General features: G+C 47.5%; 1 protein-coding gene across 2 annotated transcripts in view; it reads left to right on the plus strand.

Annotated features, from left to right (window-relative positions):
• The window catches only part of LOC139280864 (A disintegrin and metalloproteinase with thrombospondin motifs 20), a 551,188-nt gene that overhangs the window by 128,492 nt on the left and 400,087 nt on the right, over positions 1–22,609 (plus strand). For both annotated transcript variants that reach the window (XM_070900621.1, XM_070900622.1), the window contains exon 4: positions 6,561–6,829. In XM_070900621.1, the coding sequence (XP_070756722.1) occupies positions 6,561–6,829 (269 nt within the window). The remainder of the gene's footprint in view (positions 1–6,560; positions 6,830–22,609) is intronic.

The following is a 22,609-nucleotide window of genomic DNA, read 5'->3' on the forward strand; positions in this document are numbered from 1 at the left end:
TCCCACTCTGTCCAAACGATGTAGAACCTCTTCCATGTTGTGCAGGTGTTCGGTGGCGTCATGACCAGTGATCAGGATGTCATCTTGGAACACGACAGTTCTCGGGACAGACTTCAGCAAACGCTCCATGTTTCTCTGAAATATGGCTGCTGCCGAGTGAATTCCGAAAGGGCATCTGTGGTATTTAAACAGTCCCTTGTGCGTGTTGATGCACGTCAGTTTTTTTGAAGACCAGCTCCTGTGTCATGTAAGCGGAGGTCAGGTCCAATTTGGTGTACGACTTCCCCCCCCGCTAGCATTGCAAACAGGTCGTCAGCCTTGGGTAACGGGTACCGATCCTGTATTGAGACTCGGTTGATCGATACCTTGTAGTCTCCGCATATCCTGACTGTGCCATCACTTTTCTACACCGGGACAATTGGACTGGTCCATTCGCTGAACTCGACTGGTGATATGATTCCTTCCTGTTGAAGTCTGTCCAGTTCGATCTCAACTTTCTCCCTCATGTACAGAACCGCCCGAGCCTTGTGATGGACGGGTCTTGCATCCGGGCCTAGTTGGATCTGCACCTTGGCTCCCCTGAAGTTGCCGATGCCTGGTTCGAACAACGAGGGAAACTTGCTCAGCACTTGAACAGACGAAGCGTCATCCACTGGTAAGGCTTTAATATCGGTCCAGTTCCATTTAATTTTCTCAAGCCAACTCCTGCCGAACAGCGTTGGGCCATTGCCTGGAACAATCCACAATGATAAATCATGCACAGCTCCATCGTAAGGTAACTTTATTGCCACACTGCCAATGACTGGTATGAGCTCTTTGGTGTAGGTACGCAGCTTTGCATTGATTGGGCTCAGTTTAGGTCTTTTTGCCTTAGTGTCCCACAGCTTTTCGAAAGCCCTCTGGCTCATTATTGACTGACTCGCGCCCGTGTCCAATTCCATAGATACTGGAACCCCATTTAATTTAACTTCCAGCAATATCGGAGGACGTTTGGTAAAAGAATGTAACCCCATACTCTTCTTCGTCCTGTACCTCGGGTTGAGTTGCCTGTGCCGCTTGATCCACGCTGGATCGATCATCCTCAGCCACATGGTGTGTCGCAGCGCGCTTGTTTGGTTGCGGACACATTCGCTGAAGGTGCCCCATTGTTGCACAGCCTTTGCACACGTATTGCTTGAATCGGCATTGATGGGCCCGATGATAGTCCCCGCAACACCAACAAGGCGAGATTTGATTCACCCCCGATGGCAGACTTTGAGCAGTTATGAGTCGTATGAACGCGGACGAGTAGGCCCTACCATGTGCAGCTCTGCCTGCCAATGATATTATTTTATGCACAATACTTGCCGGTGAGTTTCGATGCTGGGAAGATATCTGTTTCGGTTTTCGTCCGTGGACATGCATGCCTGGGCGATCGTGACAGCCCTGCTCAGGTCGAGAGATTCAGCAGCCAGCAGCTTTCGAAGGATGACCTCGTGGCCAATGCCAAGCATGGAAAAGTCCCGCAGCATTTCCTCCACAATGCAGCTCGGAAGTTGCACGGCCCAGCGAGACTTGTCAGGTCGGCGACAAATTCCACCACGTCCTGGCCCTCGGAGCGATTATGCACATAGAAACGATACCGCACCATGGTGATGCTTTCCTTCAGTTTAAAGTGGTTCCGAACCAGCATACACAATTCATCGTAAGTCTTATCCGTTGGTTGAGTCGGTGAGAGTAGATTCTTGATAAGGCCATAAATATTTGACCCACAAACGGTGAGGAGAACCGTCCTGCGCTTAATTGCGTTATCGGTTCCTTCCAATCCGTTGGCTACAAAGTACTGGTCGAGGCGCTCAGTGAAATCTTCCCAGTCTTCCCCTTCCACGAATCTCTCCCAAATTCCAACAGACATGGTTGTATGAAAGTTCGTATTTTTAACTCGTCGCCAATTGTTAAGTATCGAATAACTCCACGAGGCTAAGTACGGGGAGCTAGTTCAGGCATGACCTTACTCCAGTTTATTTATTCTCAAAGTGAGGATTCAACATGGCTGCAAACATTATATACACGGCTTGCACGTGTCTGCCAGTGACCATTAGGACTCCGACAGACGCGCCTTCCGGTGGCAGGTAAAACCCAATTAACATACATAACAGATAGTGTTAGATGAAGTAAGATGGGAGGAGGCTTGTGTGGAGCATAAATCCCAGCACAGACCTGTCAGGCCCAATGACTTGTTTCTGTGATGTAAATACTATGAAACACTATGTAAAAATAATGTTAACAGATGGATGCAAGTATGTCTGTGGGACACAGCAGCAGCTTTGGAGATTATGTCACTTTGGAAGGCTGTTTACTTGTCATCATCATAGGCAGTCCCTCGAAATCGAGGAAGACTTGCTTCCACTCTAAAAGTGAGTTCTCAGGTGACTGTACAGTCCAATACGGGAATTACAGTCTCGGTCACAGGTGGGGCAGATAGTGGTTGAAGGAAAGGGTGGGTGGGGAGTCTGGTTTGCCACATGCTCCTTCCGCTGTCCGCGCTTGATCACTGCATGCTCTCGGCGATGAAACTCGCGGTGCTCAGCGCCCTCCCGGATGCTCTTCCTCTGCTTAGGGCAGTCTTCGGCCAGGGATTCCCAGGTGTCGGTAAGGATGTTGCACTTTATCAAGGAGGCTTTGAGGATGTCCTTGAAACGTTTCCTCTGCCCACCTGGGGATCGCTTGCCGTGCATGAGGTCTGAGTAGAGCGCTTGCTTTGGGAGTCTTGTGTCGGGCATGCGGACAATGTGGCCCCGCCAATGGAGCTGGTCGAGTGTGGTCAGTGCTTCGATGCTGGGGATGTTGGTCTGATCGAGAACACCTGACGTTGGTGCGTCTATCCTCCCAAGAGATTTGCAGGATTATGCGGAGATATCGTTGGTGGCATTTCTCCAGCACTTTGAGGTGTCAACTGTATATGGTCCATGTCTCTGAGCCGTACAGGCGGGTGGGTATCACTACAGCCCTGTAGACCATAAGCTTGGTGCCAGATTTGAGGGCCTGATCTTCAAACACTCTCTTCCTCAGGCAACCGAAGGCTGCGCTGGCGCATGGGAGGCGGTGTTGGACCTTGTAGCATGGGACTGGATGGCAATATTTTTAGTGATAATGAAGTTGGATTGCTTTGGCTGTCCTTTCACATCTGCTTTGGGGTCACCAGTCCCAGTTATAGCACCCTTACTACCACTCGAGCTAAGATTGTCCAACTCCTCACAGACTATGGATTAAACCTGGCATCCTCCTAGTCTGCATAGCTCAATACCATGTGTCATGGTGCATGTCTCTGGTTACCCATCATTAAAAGCATTTGTGTTCCAAATATTTCATGGTCTGGGAACGTCAGTTAACTGAAAATAAACTGGTCAATATTTATCCCTTCACCACGCCACTAAAATAGATTATCTGGTCATTATCTCTGCTGTTGGGACCTGCTGTGTGCAAATTGGTTGCCGCGGTTTCCCTACATTACAACAATAAGTATACTTCAAACAGAACTTCATTGGTTGTAAATCGTTTGAGACATCCAATAGTCATAAATGCGATATATAAATGCAAGTTCTTTTTACTTTCTGATTATGATCTGTACTCTTTATTTGATGTAAATATTAATTTTCATTCGCTTAAGAAATTCATAATTGCAATCATTCACAAATAACATTTTCAATTTAGTAACATTTTTATTTTACTCATTGGCATTCATAAATTAGTCGTTTTCTGGGACAATAGTCAGCATAGTTTTGTCAAGTATCATTTTACAGTTTTTTTTAAAAAAGCACATTATAGTAGTCTTCATTGTGCTGCAATATTTATAGATAACACCCTTAAAATACTGTCTGCTTATAATGTTTCTACTAGTGACTAATCATGTTAAGAGAGGGGTCTGAGTTGTCATTAATCCTGTCGGAGTAGTTGGGCTGTCTTGAGACCCTGTGACAGATGTTTTGTGGAATGATGTGCCTTACAGCTACGTTTTATAACACATTTGCCGGAGTTTCAGCAATGCCCTCTGGTCTATGATTGATGCCTCTTGCATCTTTAAGTATGCCATTACTATGATGGGGAAAGGCGGAAAGCTTTGAGCACATCTACCTCGGTGAGGGCGCGTAAGCCAGTGGTAGAGGAAATAAAAGGGACTATCTTCATCATCATCATAGGCAGTCCCTCGGAGTTGAGAATGACTTGCTTCCACTCTAAAAGTGAGCTCTTAGGTGACTGAGGAGTCCAATGCGGGACCTACAGTCTCTGTCTCAGGTGGGGCAGACAGTGTTTGAAGGAAAGGGTAGTCAGGGAGCCTGGGTTGACGCATGCTCCTTCCGCTGTCTACACTTGGTTTCTGCTTGTTCTCGGCGATGGGACTCGAGGTGCTCAGCGCCCTCCCGGATGCTCCTCCTCCACTTTGGGCAGTCTTGGACCAGGGATTCCCAGGAGTCAGTGGGGATGTTGCACTTTGTCAAGAAGGCTTTGAGGATGTCCTTGAAGCATTTTCTCTGCCCACCTGGAGTTCGCTTGCCATGTCAAAGCTCCACCTAGAGTGTTTGCTTTGGGAGTCTCGTGTTGGGCATGTGGACAATGTGGTCCATCCAACAGAGCTGATCGAGTGTGGTCAATGCTTCGATGCTGGGGATGTTGGCCTGAGCGAGAACACTGATGTTGGTGCATCTGTCCTGCCAATGGATTTGCAGGATCTTGCGGAGGCAGCGTTGGTGGTACTTCTCCAGCGTTTTGAGGTGTCTGCTGTATATAGTCCACATCTCTGAGCCATATAGGAGGGCGTGTATCACCACTGCCCTGTAGACCATGAGCTTTGTGCCGGGTTTGAGATCCTGCTCTTCAAAAACACTCTTCCTCAGGCGACCGAAGGCTGCGCTGGTGCACTGAAGACAGAGTTGAACCTCGTCGTCAATGTCTGCTCTTGCTGACAGTAGGCTCTCGACGTATGGAAAATGGTCCACGTTGTCCAAGGCCTTGCTGAGAATTTTGATAATCGGGGGGGCGGGATTAGGTTGCTAGAGGACCTTTGTCTTACGGATGTTTAGTGTAAGGCCCATGCTCTCGTACGCCTTGGTGAAGGTGTTGACGATGGCTTAGAGTTCGGCCTTCGAGTGTGCGCAGACGCAAGCGTCATCTGCACACTGTATTCAATGACCGAGGATGGGACGACCTTGGATCTGGCCTGGAGGTGGCGGAGGTTGAACAGATTCCCATCTGTTGTATAATTTAGCTTCACTCCGGCGGGGAGCTTGCTAAGGGTAAGATGTAGCATTGCAGCAAGGAAGATAGAAAAGAGGGTTGGTACGATGATGCAGCCCTGCTTGACCCTGGTCCGGACGTGGATTGGGTCTGTGGTGGATCCATTGGTCAGGATCGCGGCTTGCATGTCATCGTGGAGCAAATGGAGGATGGTGACAAACCTTTGAGGGCAGCCGAAACGGAGGAGGACGTTCCATAATCCCTCATGGTTGACAGTGAGGTCAAAGAAGGCCATGTACAAGGGTTGGTGCGGTTCCCTGCATTTCTCTTGTAGTTGTCGCGCGGTGAAGATCATGTCCGTTGTACCTCTCAGTGGATGGAATCCGCATCTGGGAGGAGCTCTTCAGCCGCAGGGAGAAGACAATTAAGGAGGATTCTTACAATGATTTTCCCTGTGGCCGACCTTCCTAAAACAAGTGTTTGGCAACCTTTTTAGTTTATTTATAAACATAATACAATCCAAATCATGTTGAAACCCATCCTGTATCTCTTGCACTTGATATCTTCAATATGAAGATGATCTCACAACTTTACAAGATAGTTACAGATGAGGAAGACTTTCGTCCCATCTTAGTTTATCCAGTTGTTTAGTTTTAAATGATTGCAGGGATTTTGCCCTCACCTCCCTATCTGCGCCTGTTCCTTCCGTTCATTCTTTGTATGAAGAGGAACTTCTTGATATTAGCCCTAAAATGATCTTTTCCTGGTTTGAACCTGTGGCTTCTTATCCTACTCCCGAAGTAAGGCAGTGTTCCTGATTTACTGTTTCCATACCATTCACTACCTCATATACGTTTGTAAAGTCAGCTCTCAGGTGCCTCCATTTGAGGCTCAAGGTTTTTCAGTCTGATTGGTTGTACTCCCTCTCGCTTGCCTCCCCCTCCCCAACGAGGGGGTCACTTTTTGTGGAAGATAATGCCCCTTTAATACATTTGGGCTATGATGAATCACTACACTTGCAATATAGATTTATTAAACTTGCATTTATATAGTGGCTCTCATCTTGAAAAGACTTTCCAGAGCACGTTACAGATCAGAGAATGAGAAAGCAGGGGGGTAAAGAGTAAATGGAATGTATTTAAGAGGTAGGCTAAAAGAATGCTTGAAACAAAAGACTTTTGTAGGGTTTTGGAAGCCGGGTGGGGGGGAGGATTTGGGGAGACAATTGAACAAGGTGGAGGTGTGGTGGCTGAAAAAACAGCCACCAATGGCACAGCAACTGCCATTTGATTACAAGACAGAAAATAAACCCTCTTAATGTTATATATTATTTCTCTTTACTGCAGAACAAAATCATCAAATGAAGAAAAGACTTCTGAAGAGGCGCAATGCTAGCAGTATTAGGGAGCACCTCGATATCTTACAGAGCGCGATTAGACCAAATGTTCCTCTGACCGAAGAGACCAAATTGGGCAACGAAACGCAGCAGCACACAAGGCAAAAACGTTTTTTGTCGTATCCGAGATTTGTGGAGGTCATGGTCACTGCTGACAGCAAAATGGTGTATCATCACGGGAGGAATTTGCAGCACTACATTTTAACACTTATGTCAATAGTAAGTAAGCATCAGCAAATGGTGGCGTGTGTTTGCGTAAGTGTGACCGAAACAATACAAGTGGAAAGAGGCAATTTATAACCCTGTTTGGTTCACAGAAGCTGTTATCCCCTGCCCTTGTCTCCCCTCACCCCCCCGCCCTTGTCTCCCCTCACCCCCCGCCCTCCCATTCCTCAGCCCAATTAATTCCAGTTCTACTTTCTCTAAACTGGTCTGCACTCTTAACTGAGCCATATCAGTGAAAACAATGAGTGACAATATTGGGAAACCAGTTCCAATTATTGTTGGTGAAACTGGTGGACAAACACTTCAGGCATTCTGTTGGAAGGGGTGGCGTTAACCTATTAAAAATAAATGAGTTAACTCCCATTTGTAGTCAACAATAGCTTCTAGCTGTGACGTACTTTAATCTTTGGTTTGATGTCTCAACCCAATGAAAGTAATCCACAGGCTTTCCAATCCTGATCAATATCCTATGACCTCTGCTGAACACTGTGCATGGATCGGCCTTTGCTGTGATGCAATCCAGGATAACCTGTTGATTCCTCAGGATATTCTGCTGCTAGTCCCCAGGCTAGCATGCCGATACTGCCCCCGACAGCCCATTCGACACTCGCCCCACTCCCCTCCCCCTGACAACCTACCAAGCACCCCACTCCCCCACCCCCCCGACAGCCCATCCGACACTTCCCCCGCAGCCCCCGACAGCCCACCGAAACTGGCCCCCCACCACTCCCCCTGAATCTCCCCCCCCACCCTGCCCACGACAGCCCTTCCGACACTTCCCCCCCCACAACCCTCGAGAGACCACCAAAACTGCCCCCCCCACAACCCACTGACATTCCCAGGACAGCCACTGAATCTCCGCACACCAGCCCGCCTATTCTCCTTGCCACTAATTACACATACAGAATGGCCACTTGGTAAAACCATAAACTTCTATTAACCGTAGCCCAACATGAACCCACTCCTTTCGGAAAGTAGTGGTGAAAATAAGGCAAAAAAAGTAATTTTCTTATCCAGTGCCACACCGCGCTGTACATATTGAATCAAAAACAGCACAGGATCACAAAGTACACACTAAAGGCCTTTCTAACAATGTTTTACTAGCTTGTTACCCTGAGGCTGCAGTCCACATGTCAGTTCACTGACAGGAACCAATTAGCAGACTATAAACTTTGGGCTTGTCACACCATCATGGGGGTTCTCCTACATAGGTCAACCGAAAATGATCCTTTGTGTAATACGAGGACAAATAAATCACAGTACTGCTAGTTACTGCTAGCAACATCACCTGATGCCACTACTCTGTATAATTACTTCACCTCAAATTTTGTGTATGTACCCACTGAAAACCACAGATGAACTATTAACCATACTCATGACCTCCTATCAGCATATACTTAAAAACTGATCTCAGGGAATTAATGATCGCATCCTGATTTTCAAATCCCTCCATGGCCTCCCTCCTCCCTATCTCTGTAACCTCTTCCAGCCCTACAACGCTCTGCGATCACTGCGCCCCTCCAATTCTGGCCTTCACGATAGTGGTTTCCATGAGATATAGTGACGTTATTGCTCCTGACTTCAGACCAGCTACATTCTAAAATCAGAGATGTTTTTGCGGGACAGATTTTACAATAATCCAGGAAATAAGATTTCCCACCTGAGCCGAGGTGGCTGATCTCAGCCGGGGCACCAGGGAGGTACTCCATTTGGTCTCAGCACCCCTGGGCTGTGAAGCCGGCCAGGGTTCCTGCTCCTGTTTACTCTCCAGTGATTCACGCTGGAAGTTACGTGTCGACTTTGAGTGAGGACAGCAGCGGGTTTGACTACGATGCCCTCGATGGCCAAATAGCCCACCTGTCTAGATGAGGTGCCGCAGTTGTGGAACAATACCTCCACTGGAGATGGTAACTTTGAGAAGCGGGGGGGTGGGGTGGGGGAGGTTAAAAAATTAACATAACCTTTTGCTTTCAGCTGATTGTTACAGTGAAGATTGGTTTGATTAAGTTAACTGAAGCTGGTAAAGAAACTGGACTTGTAAATATTTTGCGACCTTGCACTTTTGGAGCCAAATTAAAAGTGACTCAAAGCCAAGGGCTTTCAACAACAACTTGCATTTATATAGCCCCTTTAACCTAGTAAATAGTCCCAAGGCGTTTCACAGGAGAAAAGAGAGGTAGAAAGGCAGAGAGGTTTATGGAGGGAATTCCAGAGTTTAGGGCCCAGGCAGCTGAAGGCACGGACACCAGTGGATAAAATCGGGGATGCTCAAGAGGCCAGAATTAGAGGATGAGAATTTTAAAATCGAGGCATTGCTCAGCTGGGAGCCAATGTAGGTCAGCAAGCACAGGGGTGATGGGTGAGTGGGACTGGTGTGAGTTAGGTAATGGGGCAGCAAGCACAGGGGTGATGGGTGAGTGGGACTGGTGCGAGTTAGGTAATGGGGCAGCGAGCACAGGGGTGATGGGTGAGTGGGACTGGTGCGAGTTAGGTAATGGGGCAGCGAGCACAGGGGTGATGGGTGAGTGGGACTGGTGCGAGTTAGGTAATGGGGCAGCGAGCACAGGGGTGATGGGTGAGTGGGACTGGTGCGAGTTAGGTAATGGGGCAGCGAGCACAGGGGTGATGGGTGAGTGGGACTGGTGCGAGTTAGGTAATGGGGCAGCGAGCACAGGGGTGATGGGTGAGTGGGACTGGTGCGAGTTAGGTAATGGGGCAGCGAGCACAGGGGTGATGGGTGAGTGGGACTGGTGCGAGTTAGGTAATGGGGCAGCGAGCACAGGGGTGATGGGTGAGTGGGACTGGTGCGAGTTAGGTAATGGGGCAGCAAGCACAGGGGTGATGGGTGAGTGGGACTGGTGCGAGTTAGGTAATGGGGCAGCAAGCACAGGGGTGATGGGTGAGTGGGACTGGTGCGAGTTAGGTAATGGGGCAGCAAGCACAGGGGTGATGGGTGAGTGGGACTGGTGCGAGTTAGGTAATGGGGCAGCAAGCACAGGGGTGATGGGTGAGTGGGACTGGTGCGAGTTAGGTAATGGGGCAGCGAGCACAGGGGTGATGGGTGAGTGGGACTGGTGCGAGTTAGGTAATGGGGCAGCGAGCACAGGGGTGATGGGTGAGTGGGACTGGTGCGAGTTAGGTAATGGGGCAGCGAGCACAGGGGTGATGGGTGAGTGGGACTGGTGCGAGTTAGGTAATGGGGCAGCGAGCACAGGGGTGATGGGTGAGTGGGACTGGTGCGAGTTAGGTAATGGGGCAGCGAGCACAGGGGTGATGGGTGAGTGGGACTGGTGCGAGTTAGGTAATGGGGCAGCGAGCACAGGGGTGATGGGTGAGTGGGACTGGTGCGAGTTAGGTAATGGGGCAGCGAGCACAGGGGTGATGGGTGAGTGGGACTGGTGCGAGTTAGGACACGGGCAGCCGAGTTTTGGACGAGTTTAAGTTTATGGAAAGTGGAAGATGGGAAGTCGGATTTGGAATAGCCAAGTCTGGAGGTAATAAAGGCAAGAATTAGGGTTTCAGCAGTGGATGAGCTGAGGCACGGATGGAGTCGGGTGATGTTACGGAGGTGGAAATTGGCTGTCTTAATGATGGTACGGATATGTCAGAAGCTCATCTCGGAGCGTTGTAGGGCTGGAGGAAGTAACAGAGATACCTTAAGCCTAGAAATTACTGTTGGTGGTATCTGGAAATAAGAGTTTGCACTTATAAAGTATCTTGTCACATATCTCAAAAATGTCTCAAAGCTCTTGACATACAATCAATTACTTTTTTTTGAAGTGTTGTCACTGTTGTGTGCTTAAAGTGTATCCGTCATTTCGTACAATGCGAGGTCCCGGATTTTAAAATTCTCATCCTGATTTTCAAATTCCTCCATGGCCTCGCCCCACCTGGTCTCTGTAACTTCCTCCAGCTCTACAACCCTCCCCGATTTCTGCGCTCCTCCAATTCAGGCCTCTTGCGCATCCCCGATTTGCATCCCTCCACTATTGGCAGCCGTGGCTTTAGCTGCGGAGGACCGAAGCTTTGGAATTCTCTCTGCCTCTCTCTCCTCCTCCTTTAAGACGCTCCTTAAAATCTACCTCTTTGTCAAATCCTTTTGTCATCTGCTCTAATATATCATTATGTGGCTTGGCCTCAAATTTTGTTTGAAGCGCCTTGGGTTGTTAATGGTGCTATATAAATGCAAGTTGTTGTTGCCTGTGGTCTCACAGGCAGGAATGAGAGGAAGACCAGTTAATCCTTATGCCAATGCTTAAAAGTATTTGCAGGACATTTCTCAGTATGCTACTTCAAGGGTTAACCCATTTATTCAGGGTTAGCAGTGCATTTAAATAGCAGACAATAGAACGTCACACGAACAAATTAAGTGTTCGGTTACTAATAGCAGAAATTTCTCATCTTAAGTAGTAAAATCCTATTTTTCAATGCATAATAACCGCAGCTTTGAGCAAACCTAATGTTCGGCATTTAGAATACATCAAGATTACTAACCATGTACTTGTGGATTCATTACTTATGCATGAATGATCTACGTGGTGCGCAAGATATAGGATTGGTTTTATTGCACTAGGCCACGCCTTGGTACCAGTTCCAGCTGGAGTGCGAAACACCGGAATTTTAAAACAAGCAGTTCTTTGCAATGATTGTTTCCGTTACATTTTGAGCCTGTTTAATTTTTACTATATTTTCTCTGGATGTCTTTTACTTGCTTCACATTTCACCAACAGCAATATTTCAGACGGTGGGGTGAGGATTCTATCGAATGCTGTGTTTGGTGACATTGTAAGTTAATTTGTGAAGGTCCCCATTTCCTGTATCTAGCAAAATCATTTAAAAAAACATTTTTCAATTGAAGGAGCAAAGAGAGGAACTCTTCACAAAGCTCGTCACTGTGCGTTGTGCCCAGTGGAAATCTCACCCTCCTGCACTGACTGAGGGAGACAATAGGGGCGAAAATCCCCTTTTTGTAGTCCCATTAGGGCCTCCGGGAGGGGCTAAAGGAGCGCCACAAGGTTATCGCCCGGGGGAAGGGGTCCATAGCGCCTCCGGGGAAATTGCCCCGGAGGTTTGGAGGGCATTGTGCCGGTAGCGTAGCACCCCGCGATTTGTGCCCCAGGCTGGCGCATGCACACCGATGAGGTCATCACCGTGTGCACCAACCCTTCATCCCACCCCGCACCAACCCCTTTGTGCCCCGTGGAGGAAATCGCCCTGTGGGCGGCAAGGACGGCGCCGGCCGATGTCACTGACAGCTTCGCGACGCTGCAGGGGCACCCCTTAAAGGGGAAGCCATTTGCGCTGTGGGCCGCCAAATCTTTCTGTCGGCCAACTCTTCTGTTGGCCCAACAGTGAAGGCTCTCGCCTGACCAGGCCGGCATTCTACAGCCCGGCACTCTATTGTGGCTGCCGGGCTGTTGGCCCGGTCTAGGGTGTCCTTGGTGGCCCAGTGGCGGCTGCCATAGAGACTGCAGAGAGCCCAGCGGCCCTCCCCTTTAATTGAAGGGGAGGGGCATTCTGACGCATCAGCGCTACGTGGATCTCCGGTGGGGATCGCGGTGCTGGGCCTCGGGAGCGCCCCTTCACGAACGCGGAGCAACTCCGATAACGCTCCGCTTCTGTTGAGGGGCGGAAGGGCCAAGTTCCGCACCAGGGCGGAACTTCTGGACCGGGCATTAAATGTCCTGGCCCTGGAAGCTTACCGCCTCCAAACGGAGCGCGGGGCAATTTCTTGTCTCACCAAAAATCTCTCTTTATCCAGGCATACATAGTTCAGCCAAAGCCCCGTCTGCCTATCCAGCTGGAATTAGATCGCATGGCACTATCCAAAGAAGAGCACGGTTTTCCTGGAGTCCTGGCCACATTGTTACCCCAACACCAAAAAAAACATATTATCCAGTCATTCATTTAATTTGCTATTTGGTGTTGTATTTGACTCTGGTGTCATATTTGACCCTGAAATGAGCTTCCGACCACACATCCGCAGTATAACTAAAACCGCCTATTTCCACCTCCGTAACATCGCCCGTCTCTGCCCCTGCCTCAGCTCATCCACTGCTGAAACCCTCTTCCATGCCTTTGTTACCTTTAGACTTGACTATTCTAATGCGCTCCTGGCTGGCCTCCCACATTCTACCCCACATAAACTTATCATCCAAAGCTCGGCTGCCCGTGTCCTAACTCGCACCAAGTCCCGCTCACCAATCACCCCTGTGCTCACTGACTTACATTGCTCCCAGTTACGCAACACCTCAATTTCAAAATTCTCATCCTTGTTTTCAAATCCCTCCATGGCCTTGTCCCTCCCTACCTCTGTAATTTCCTCTAGCCCCACAACCCCCCCACCCCCGAGATGTCTGCGCTCCTCTAATTCTGCCCTTTTGAACATCCCTGATTATAATTGCTCAACCATTGGTCGCTGAGCCTTTTGTTGCCTAGGCCCTAAGTTCTGGAACTCTTTGCCTAAACCTCTCTGCCTCTCTACCTCTCTTTTCTCTTTTAAAATGCTCTTTACCTCTTTGACCAAGCTTTTGGTCACCTGCACTAATGTCTCCTTATGTGGCTCGGTGTCAAGTTGTTTTGACTCATAAAACTCCTGTGAAGCGCCTTGGGATGTTTTACTACATTAAAGGCGCTATATAAGTACAAGGGGTGAGAAATTCGGGGCATTAGCACAAACGACTGGGCGCGGTGCCCCTAACGGCTCCTGTGAAATTCCATGGGAGTTTAGCGGCAGCAGTAACTGGTAACATCCCACTGCATTGTGCCCGATCACCGTATGCAGCAACTCATACGCTGGGCAATGCCAGCGACAGCTTCAGTGGGCACGTACCAGGATGTCGGCCGCTCGTGGGGCGAAATTTAAAGGGGAGGTAGTGTTTGGAAAATTAAAAAATTTCCGACTTACTACTGGATATTGAATGGCGGGTCCGTGCCGTGATCTTCCAGCCTGGCACTCCGCTTGTATGCTGGGCTGATGCCATGCCACCCCGTTCCCTGGTCGTCCAGGTAGGGACCCGTTTCTCCCCCGCAGAGTCGGCAGCTTGACGTTCCTCATTAATGAAGGGCAGGGCCCTGTCTACGTGGCAGCATTCTGCGTCTCTCCACGTATCGCTGCGCCCCTCACTGATCCCTTCCACCCCGCTCGCGCCCCACACCGCAAGTGGGGTGCGATATTTTGCGCTTCACTTGCTCTCGCGGGTATTAACCCGAATTTAGGTCGCTGGGTGAGACTTCCGCACCTGGCTCAGGGAATCCCGCCTCACGGCTGTTACCCCGCCCCCCCCCCAAACGGGGTGCTACGCAATTTCCCCCAAAAGTTGTTGTTGTTGTTGTTGTTTGTGGGGGCCATGCTATTAACAATTTGGCTGCCGTGTTTGCCGAATGCCAGTTTTATATGTGACATTTCGGGACAACCCACAGCTCCTGGGGTCTAATGCACTCCCCTAATGAATCCCCAGTAACGTTTGGCTGCATCTTGCATTTCTGGCACTTAGTGAAACCTCCTTCGTTATAAAACATCTGTCAGGTTAGATAGTCTGCATTACTCTATTGGCAAGCAGGAGACTTTTTCTTTAAGGGCTAGGATTTGAATCTTTGCCAACATTTCCTCCTTGACATGGGGCATTTCACCTCCATAGCTCAAAAGATAAATGAGCTCCAAGGCTAGTAGTCACGTTCAAAATGTTCTTTTTTATAAGCACATTTTACTGGTATTGGTACAATGCATTGTTCTAAGGAATGAGGTATGTATTGTCATGTGCTTAAATTGTTCTACAGATATGCTCACTTTTAATATGTTGGCAATTTCTACAGCCATGTTTTTAATTTTAATCATTGTTCTCTCTCTCACTGAAGTTTAATACGTGTTTGAAAGCTCTTCTTGATGCCTGCTATCATTATTGGAATGTTCCTCCTCCAACCTATTTTATAATTTTATCGGCGAGAGCTCTGTTGGAAGCAACCTTGCTGTGTAAATCACCCAGTGGGGCTCTCGCTCTCTGTCTCTGAGTGAGAGTGCTGGCTACAAAGTTCAGTATGACCTGTTGGTTGGCACAGGTTGAGTTTGCTAGCTTGGGACTGGCGTTACAGGCAGGCTGTGCTTGGTTGGCCAATACATTCCTTCTACCAATATCAGGGAAAGTCCCAGTCAGTCGACTTTGAACTGACAGCACGCAGACTGCACGGGAACATATGCGCTTGCTTTAAAGTCACGTTCGTGACTATCAAATGACTATGAACATGCAGATCTTGTGCTTGTGGAATACGCCAAATCCTCCCTACATTATAAATTACAATTGTATCAGGAATGCAAGGCTGTCAGTAAGGCCCATCACAGCAGCATCTGTCTTTACAATTTATTAATTTATAAAATAAATCACTGTTTACTTGTTGGAGATTATGTGGATCTGTTCTGTTTCCCCCCCCTCCCCATTTTTTCTCGAAGAATGCTTACATTTTTAATTAGTTTGTCTTGAGCTCTGCACTCAGCATGCTACTCACCTCTGTATCTGTATAAATTATACATGATTTGTTGAAAAGCCAGTTCTAATTGGAAAACGCTTGTGTGAATTACTAACATTTTTGTTATTGTCGTAGCAGGTGCATAGCAACATGTTAACCCATTGAGCACCGAGTCTCGCTTCCACGTTTAAAAATGGACCATTTTTGTCAGAACACCACAATATTTCTGCATTATCTTTTTAATTGGAGTATAGTGTTGAGACAGTGAGGCACTGTTTTTGAACCAGTTTGATTTTAATTTTAGGAGCCTTAGAAATCAAAGAATTTCTTCTTTTGCAACAGTTTGTGAATGAACGAGAGATCCTTGATCAGCACCGACAGAGGCTGTGTAATCTGTTTCACTCCATCCGTCTGGCAAGGAGCATTCAACAACTTAACGATTTACAATGGCTTTATCTAGTGTTGCTTTTTTTCAACCAAACTTCACATGGCGAGAGGGGTGAAAGTCAAACAAACAAGAATATCTGTGCATTCGCTGATTGGTGTGTTTATAAGTGCTGCCAATGTTTCATTGTGGACAGCATGGGGTTACCATATACACAACAATGCTGTTTTATGATCTGAAATTCATTCATAGTCAAGAAAAGCTCGGCTGTACATGCACTAATCCACGTCCATGCGCCAAGGTAGTCTGGCAATATTGGGCTCCAGTCTTTCAGAAACTGTGTGTGTGGGTCATCGCACCTTGACTGCGTAATTTCCCATTTTCCTGGCAAGTTCAGTATTTTCGATTGACGTGCAACGATTTTCGCTCTGGCTTTTCCCTGCAGGCAATTGATATGTACACAAGGCGGGTAGGAATTAGTCTGGGCCCGTTAGCGAGCAGCGCCCGCCTGAACCAAGAGCTCTGAGCATCGATAGATATTGATCCTGGGGCCTCGTCTGTCTACTTGGGGTGAGCTGCTGGCACTGGTTTCACCTCCACAGGCAGCTCGCAATGAGAAAAATAAATTTAGGGCCACTTATATCGCTGGCAGATCCTGGGAGGTGGGTGGGAGTTGGGAAGTTTAAGGGGGGCGAGATGGGTGATCACGTCGTGAGAACTAATTTTGTAAAGGGATCATTGAACAGGCGTTAGGCCCCTCATTAGCATATTCAAGATGCCAGGCAGCTAAAAAGTGGGCCCCACGAATTTAGCATTGGTAAGGTAAAGGTGTGTTGCGGCTCACAGACAACAAAGGTTTTTTTAAAATGCCTTCGAGGACATCAGGTACAGAGAGCAAGGTTGCCCACAGCCCGGGGTTTATATGCCTGTGACATCCATTAGATCAGCCTAATGAGTTTTGAGGGGAAAGGAATGGGCTGGAAGGTTATGGGAGGGTGAAATGATGTGGATTTCTGCCTACTCCCAAACTGGAAAGAGTCACGTCTTTTTGAAATGTGATACAGGCGGAAAACCGAGACGAGATTTGTGATTAAAGTTGGAAGTCACAGATGTCCTCTGGGGTTTTATAACTTTAAAAAAAAGAGCATGCTGGAAGCTGTCTGTGTATCCATCCATGAAATGGGAGTTTCCCAACCTGATAACTCAACTAATACAACCTCCCTCGGCTACTAATACAACCTCCCTCGGCCAGGAAAAGTGCTGATTGGTAACCTGTTGGAAATGGTTCATAGTGTAGTTAAAGTACGATGAAACAAACTGAAGCGCAAGACACACAAATGCCAAAGTAGATCAAGTTTCTGAAATGTGTTTGTCCCTGAACTCAATGATTGCACTCCAGATACACTTAACGTAGTCACAAGTACAAATTTCTAGTCACATAAATTAGAATTTTGCAGGCAAGTGACTTTCTCCCAGGTTCGAGGTATCTGTAAACAATTTACTATAGTTCTGCTCCTGTCCATCTGTCTCTTTTACTCTTTAGTCGAGAGTACTTGGCCCTGTTGTGAAATGTGGAAACCCAATTGTTTCCATGGAAATGTAGCAGATCTACACTTTGCTTGTTCTTTTCTGAAATGACCTCCCTTAATCCAATTGGCATATTCGTAGGCCCAAATTTCAAGGGCCAACGATGTCGTGGGCTCCCTGAGGAGGTGGGGAGGGGGCGGCGTTCATACTGTGGATACCGCTGATGAAAGGGAGACCTGTGTATAGCCCTCAGTTGCACCTCACTGCTGTATATAATTGTGTAAGAATCAGCAAGGTCTGACTTACTTTTGCAGGTGGGGAACGCCCGACCTGATCATGATATTCTCACAGCAAGAGTGAGGAGGGAGGTAAGGAAACAGACAGTGGCTCAGAATCCCACAACTTTAGATGGATGGTGAGCCAATGAATGGGGACAGACAAAAAGATACATGTAAACGGCTGGCGAAGGGGATCTGAAGCAGGGAAAGGTGGGGATGGAGTGAGATTGGATGTTGGTATACTGAAAAATGAAATTGCAGGTCAGGCAGAGACAAACATGTTGTAGGGAGTGTAATGTATTTGCTTTATGGGTTCTTTGCTTAAGAATTCATAGCAACACATTGCTATTAAGAACTAGTTGGTTTATTAGCAAAGGTTTAACAATCACACTACACATTACCGGTTCATCCACCAGGCTCACAACCATCTGCCTCATCATGGATCCCCCAAACCCAACTGGCTGGGGTTTTATTGAGTCTTGTGAACAACACGTGACTGGCTAAGTCACTCCCAATTCAGCAGCTGTACACATCTGTGAGCATACAGGGGGGATAGAAGAAAGAACAAACTTGCATTTATATAGCATCTTTCATGACCTAAGGACATCCCAAAACACTTGACAACCAATTAAATACTTTTGAAAGTGCAGTCACTGTTGTAATGTAGGCAAATGCAGCAGTCATTATTTTTGCACATAAGACCCCACAAACAGCATGAGATAAATGAGCAGATAATCTGTTTTAGTGATGTTGGTTGAGCAATAAATGTTGGCCAGGACATCGGGAGAACTCCTTTGCTTTTCTTCAAATAGTGCCATGGAATGTTTTATGTTCAGAGGGCTTTGGTTTAACATCTCAGCCAAAAGACGACACCTCCGACAGTGCAGCACTCCCTCAGTACTATACTGAGGTGTCGGTCTAGATGTGCTCAAGACCCAGGAGTAGGGCTTGAACCCACAAACTTCAGACTCCGAGGTAAGGGTGCTACCACTGAATCAAGGCTGTCGCCAGTTGAAGGCCCTTGCATGCATTGCATGAACTGAAGATTACATTGCATACACAAAGTCTGCTCTTTCCTAAGATTTCTTCCCCCAATTTTCTTCCAAAGTAGCCTAACTTTGCTATGGTTCCAGACAAGCTGGCAGTCAGCCAGTTCCTCAGCCAAAAGCTGTTTTTCACACAATAGTTTAACAGCAAGCGACAGCAAGCTATATGACTGTAGAGGCCTCACAGTGGTACCCCATTCCGTCCTCTCTGATAACTTTCTAACAAGGGTAACAATTGGGACTGGAAAATACAGCTGGTTTTTCCACCTCACTCCTTTTGGCCAGACTCTGCCAACAGCACAGACCACAGTAAGGTTTTAAGGCCCCATCATATCGTGCAGTTATATACTTAACCAACCCTTGCACATTTGACTGCTTGGTTTTCAGTTGATTATCTGCAATTGTTAGCAAAGCAAAAAATCATTTGGTGATACTTGATTGAACCCGGGCTGTCGTGCTTTGAGGTACGGTGGTGTGTATAGAGCTTACATGGGGCAGGGAATGTTTGAATCTTGGGACTTAGTTTGTTTGTTGGAAAAACAAACAATGCTGTTGACTCATTAATTCAGGCATTTAAGGCAGGCATTCGGGCGTTTAAAACGTGTTTGTCATTTGCCTGAAGCTTTATGTGCTCAAAAGAGTTAACTCTGATCCTCAGATAAAGAAATGTCTACTTGAGCAGACATCATGGGGTAGAAGCAGAAACAGAGCACAATAATGTCTCTCGAGCACTGATGACTTTGTGTCTGGGGGCCTGAGAGCTCACCTCCCAGTCGGCAAAATAAATTGTTCTTCACTGACTAGATATTGAGGTGTTTCTGCAATTATTGGTTTCACTGCCCTCATTTGATTTCCAGTCTTCGATAGCAGGCCTTTTCGCTTTAAGTCCCATTTTCCTCTGGTGGTTGGATGGTTTGGTCCAGTTAATGAATAACTGTGATTTTCGTCTCTAGGAAAATAGGACTCGGGTTAGCCAAAGCTGTATTTCTTCCCACAATTACTATTGTAAGAATCATCATTACGTTCAAAACCATAAGGAAAATGCTTCCACTCCATTCCTTTTTGAAGTTTTCAGTAATTTATGGTAACATCCAGTAATTATAGGCCCTGCCTCAGTGTATGCTTTTATGTCCTCTAAATACAGGGACGTGATATGCTGAGCTTTTGGTTGTTTCAGTGTGTGATATTTAAGGTCTCAGTTGGTCGGACCTCAGTATGATGCCTTAAGGATGTATTTCTTTCCTGGCGCAAAGTAACAGACACGGGAGGAAGAATTGGTGTCGCAGTTGCATGCAGCGCAATTGTAAATGTGCTTTTTTTAAATGCATTTACAGATTTACTGCACATACTGATTCTTCCTCTATATTGGTGAACTGCAGGCAGTACCTTAAATGGGGCTTACATTTTTGTCTTTCTTTAAACATAATTTCAGGAGCAACCAATCCTATTCTAGAAGTTCAGTACATTCGGGCCACCGGAAAAATGCAAGCGACTGGGATGCCAGTCAGAACGCACCTGCAAGAATGTTGTCCCAGGAGCTAAACACCCACTTAACCAGTATAAGTAATGCACCCTGGGCCATAGCTATGTGCAGTGTGCACAATGGACGTAGAACCACTCAGTCGTGATCTGCAGATCATAAGGGCATGGATCAGTGCTCCCTTTGGGAGTGGAGGGGCATGCCGCTAATACCCAGAGGGTGAAGTAGACAAGTGATGGCCATCGCATGTGGGGTCAATGAAAGGCCATGTAACGGGAGAGTCTGGAAGAAGGTGTCTGACCCAAAATGAGAATGAATCTGTATAGGCATGGCCTGCCATAAATGTAGGTAAACACTGGTGACAATCAAAGCATTGGATGAATTTGCTTGAGAGGCTGAGTAGTTTTAGCACAATTGACTCCGTAGAACCTCCTGCAGTTGAATGCAAAGGGAACTCTTCTTCTTTCGTACGGTAGCAGCAAAGCAAATCAAAGGTCAATATCCAAGTTGGATATCCAGGCCAAAGCTATCCGGTGTAACAGCGTGGATATCCCACTGGCTGCCTGCAAACTTCCTCCGAGGGCAGTGCTCAACAATGTGCTCCAGGTCTGATCAGGAGTTCCACAGTCGCGTGATGTGGATGCTTTAATCCATGGAGCAGGTGAAGTAATGTCCATGGTGGTTGATATGTATTTAACCCTTTGCAACCTGTATTACACTACCACCAGAGGGCCTACCTGTTGGAGTCCCAAGGGATCCCAGCATCCCTTGGGAGCACAGTATATAAGCAGGTCACCCAGGAGGTACTTGCACTCTGGAGTCTTATTAAAAGAGCTAAGGTCACACTTGCTCATTATACACAGTACTCAGTTTCATCGTTTGTTATGAGCATAACAATTGGCGACGAGGTAACGAACAACCGCGCGAAATGCAGAGAACAGTTGGTATCCTGGAGAAGTTCTCAGAAGGGGATGATTGGGAAACCTTCGTGGAGAGACTCGACCAATACTTTGTGGCCAACAAACTGGAAGGGGATGAAAACGCTGCCAACCGACAGGCGATCCTCCTAATTGTCTGTGGGGCAACAACTTATGGCCTCATGAAGAATCTCCTAGCGCCGGCAAAACCCACAGAGAAATCCTACGAAGAATTATGTATGTTGGTCCGGGAGCACCTAAATCCTAAGGAAAACATTTTAATGGGGTGATATCGGTTCTACACGTGTCAACGATTGGAGGGCCAAGAAGTGGCGAGCTATGTCGCCAAACTAAGGTGCCTCACAGGACATTGTGAATTTGAGGGATTCCTAGAACAAATGCTCCGAGACTTTTTTGTACTGGGCATTGGCCATGAGACAATCCTTCGCAAACTGTTGACTATAGAAACTCCGAATCTCAGAAAAGCCATAACTATAGCCCAGGCATTTATGTCACCAGCGACAACACCAAACAGATTTCGCAGAGTAAAGAAGTTTCGGCTAGTACTGTGCATAAAGTAATGTCGGTTTCGAACAGAAATATAAATGGCAGAATGTACACGCAGGATACTGCCGTCCGACCTCAGATGACCCAGAGTCCGCCATCAATCGTTAATGCAAAGGCTTCACCTTGTTGGTGCTGTGGAGGTGATCATCGGCTCCATCAGTGCCGCTTCAAGCACTATGCGTGCAACGGTTGCAGAACAATGGGACACCTCCAGTGAATGTGCAGGCGAGCTACAAACCATCACGTTGCAGAGGAAAATTGATCCACTGGGTATCAGGCTGAATTGGAGACTCGATCCGAGGAGACAGAAGTGTACGGGGTACACACATTCACTATGAAATTTCCACCAAAAGTTGAACTGAACGGAATTGAATTGAACACTGGTACAAGTCAGTCCATAATGAGTAAAAAGGCCTTTGACAGGCTGTGGGACAAAAAGGCACACAGGCCCAAGCTCAGCCTCATTCACACAAAACCAGGGACTTACACCAAGGAACTAATCCCTGTAATTGGCAGTGCAGAAGTCAAAGTCTCTTATGATGGAGCAGTACACGAACTCCCGCTGTGGATTGTGCCAGGGGATGGCCCCACATTATTTGGCAGATGCTGGCTGGGAAAAATCCGCAAGAACTGGGACGACATCCGAGCGCTTTCATTCGTCGATGACGCCTCATGTGCCCAGGTTCTGATCGTTGTTCGAGCCAGGCATTGGAAGCTTCTTGGGAGCGAAAGTGCAGATCTATTTGGTTCCCGGTACGCGACCCATCCACCACAAGGCACGGGCAGTACCGTACATGATGCGTGAGAAAGTAGAAATTGAGCTGGACAGGCTGCAGCGAGAAGGCATCATCAAGCTGGTGGAATTCAACGAGTGGGCTAGTCTGATTGTCCCGGTACTTAAAGAGGACGGCACGGATAGAATTTGTGGGGACTATAAAGTGACGATTAACCGTTTTTCGCTATAGGACCAGTACCCACTACCCAAGGCAGATGACCTATTTGCGACCCTGGCTGGAGGAAAGACATTCACCAAGCTGGACCTGACCTCGGCCTACATGACGCAGGAGCTGAAGGAATCTTTGAAAGGCCTCACCTGCATCAACACGCACAA

This window comes from Pristiophorus japonicus, chromosome 15 (genome assembly GCF_044704955.1).
Source record: "Pristiophorus japonicus isolate sPriJap1 chromosome 15, sPriJap1.hap1, whole genome shotgun sequence".
NCBI classification, from domain to species: domain Eukaryota; kingdom Metazoa; phylum Chordata; class Chondrichthyes; family Pristiophoridae; genus Pristiophorus; species Pristiophorus japonicus.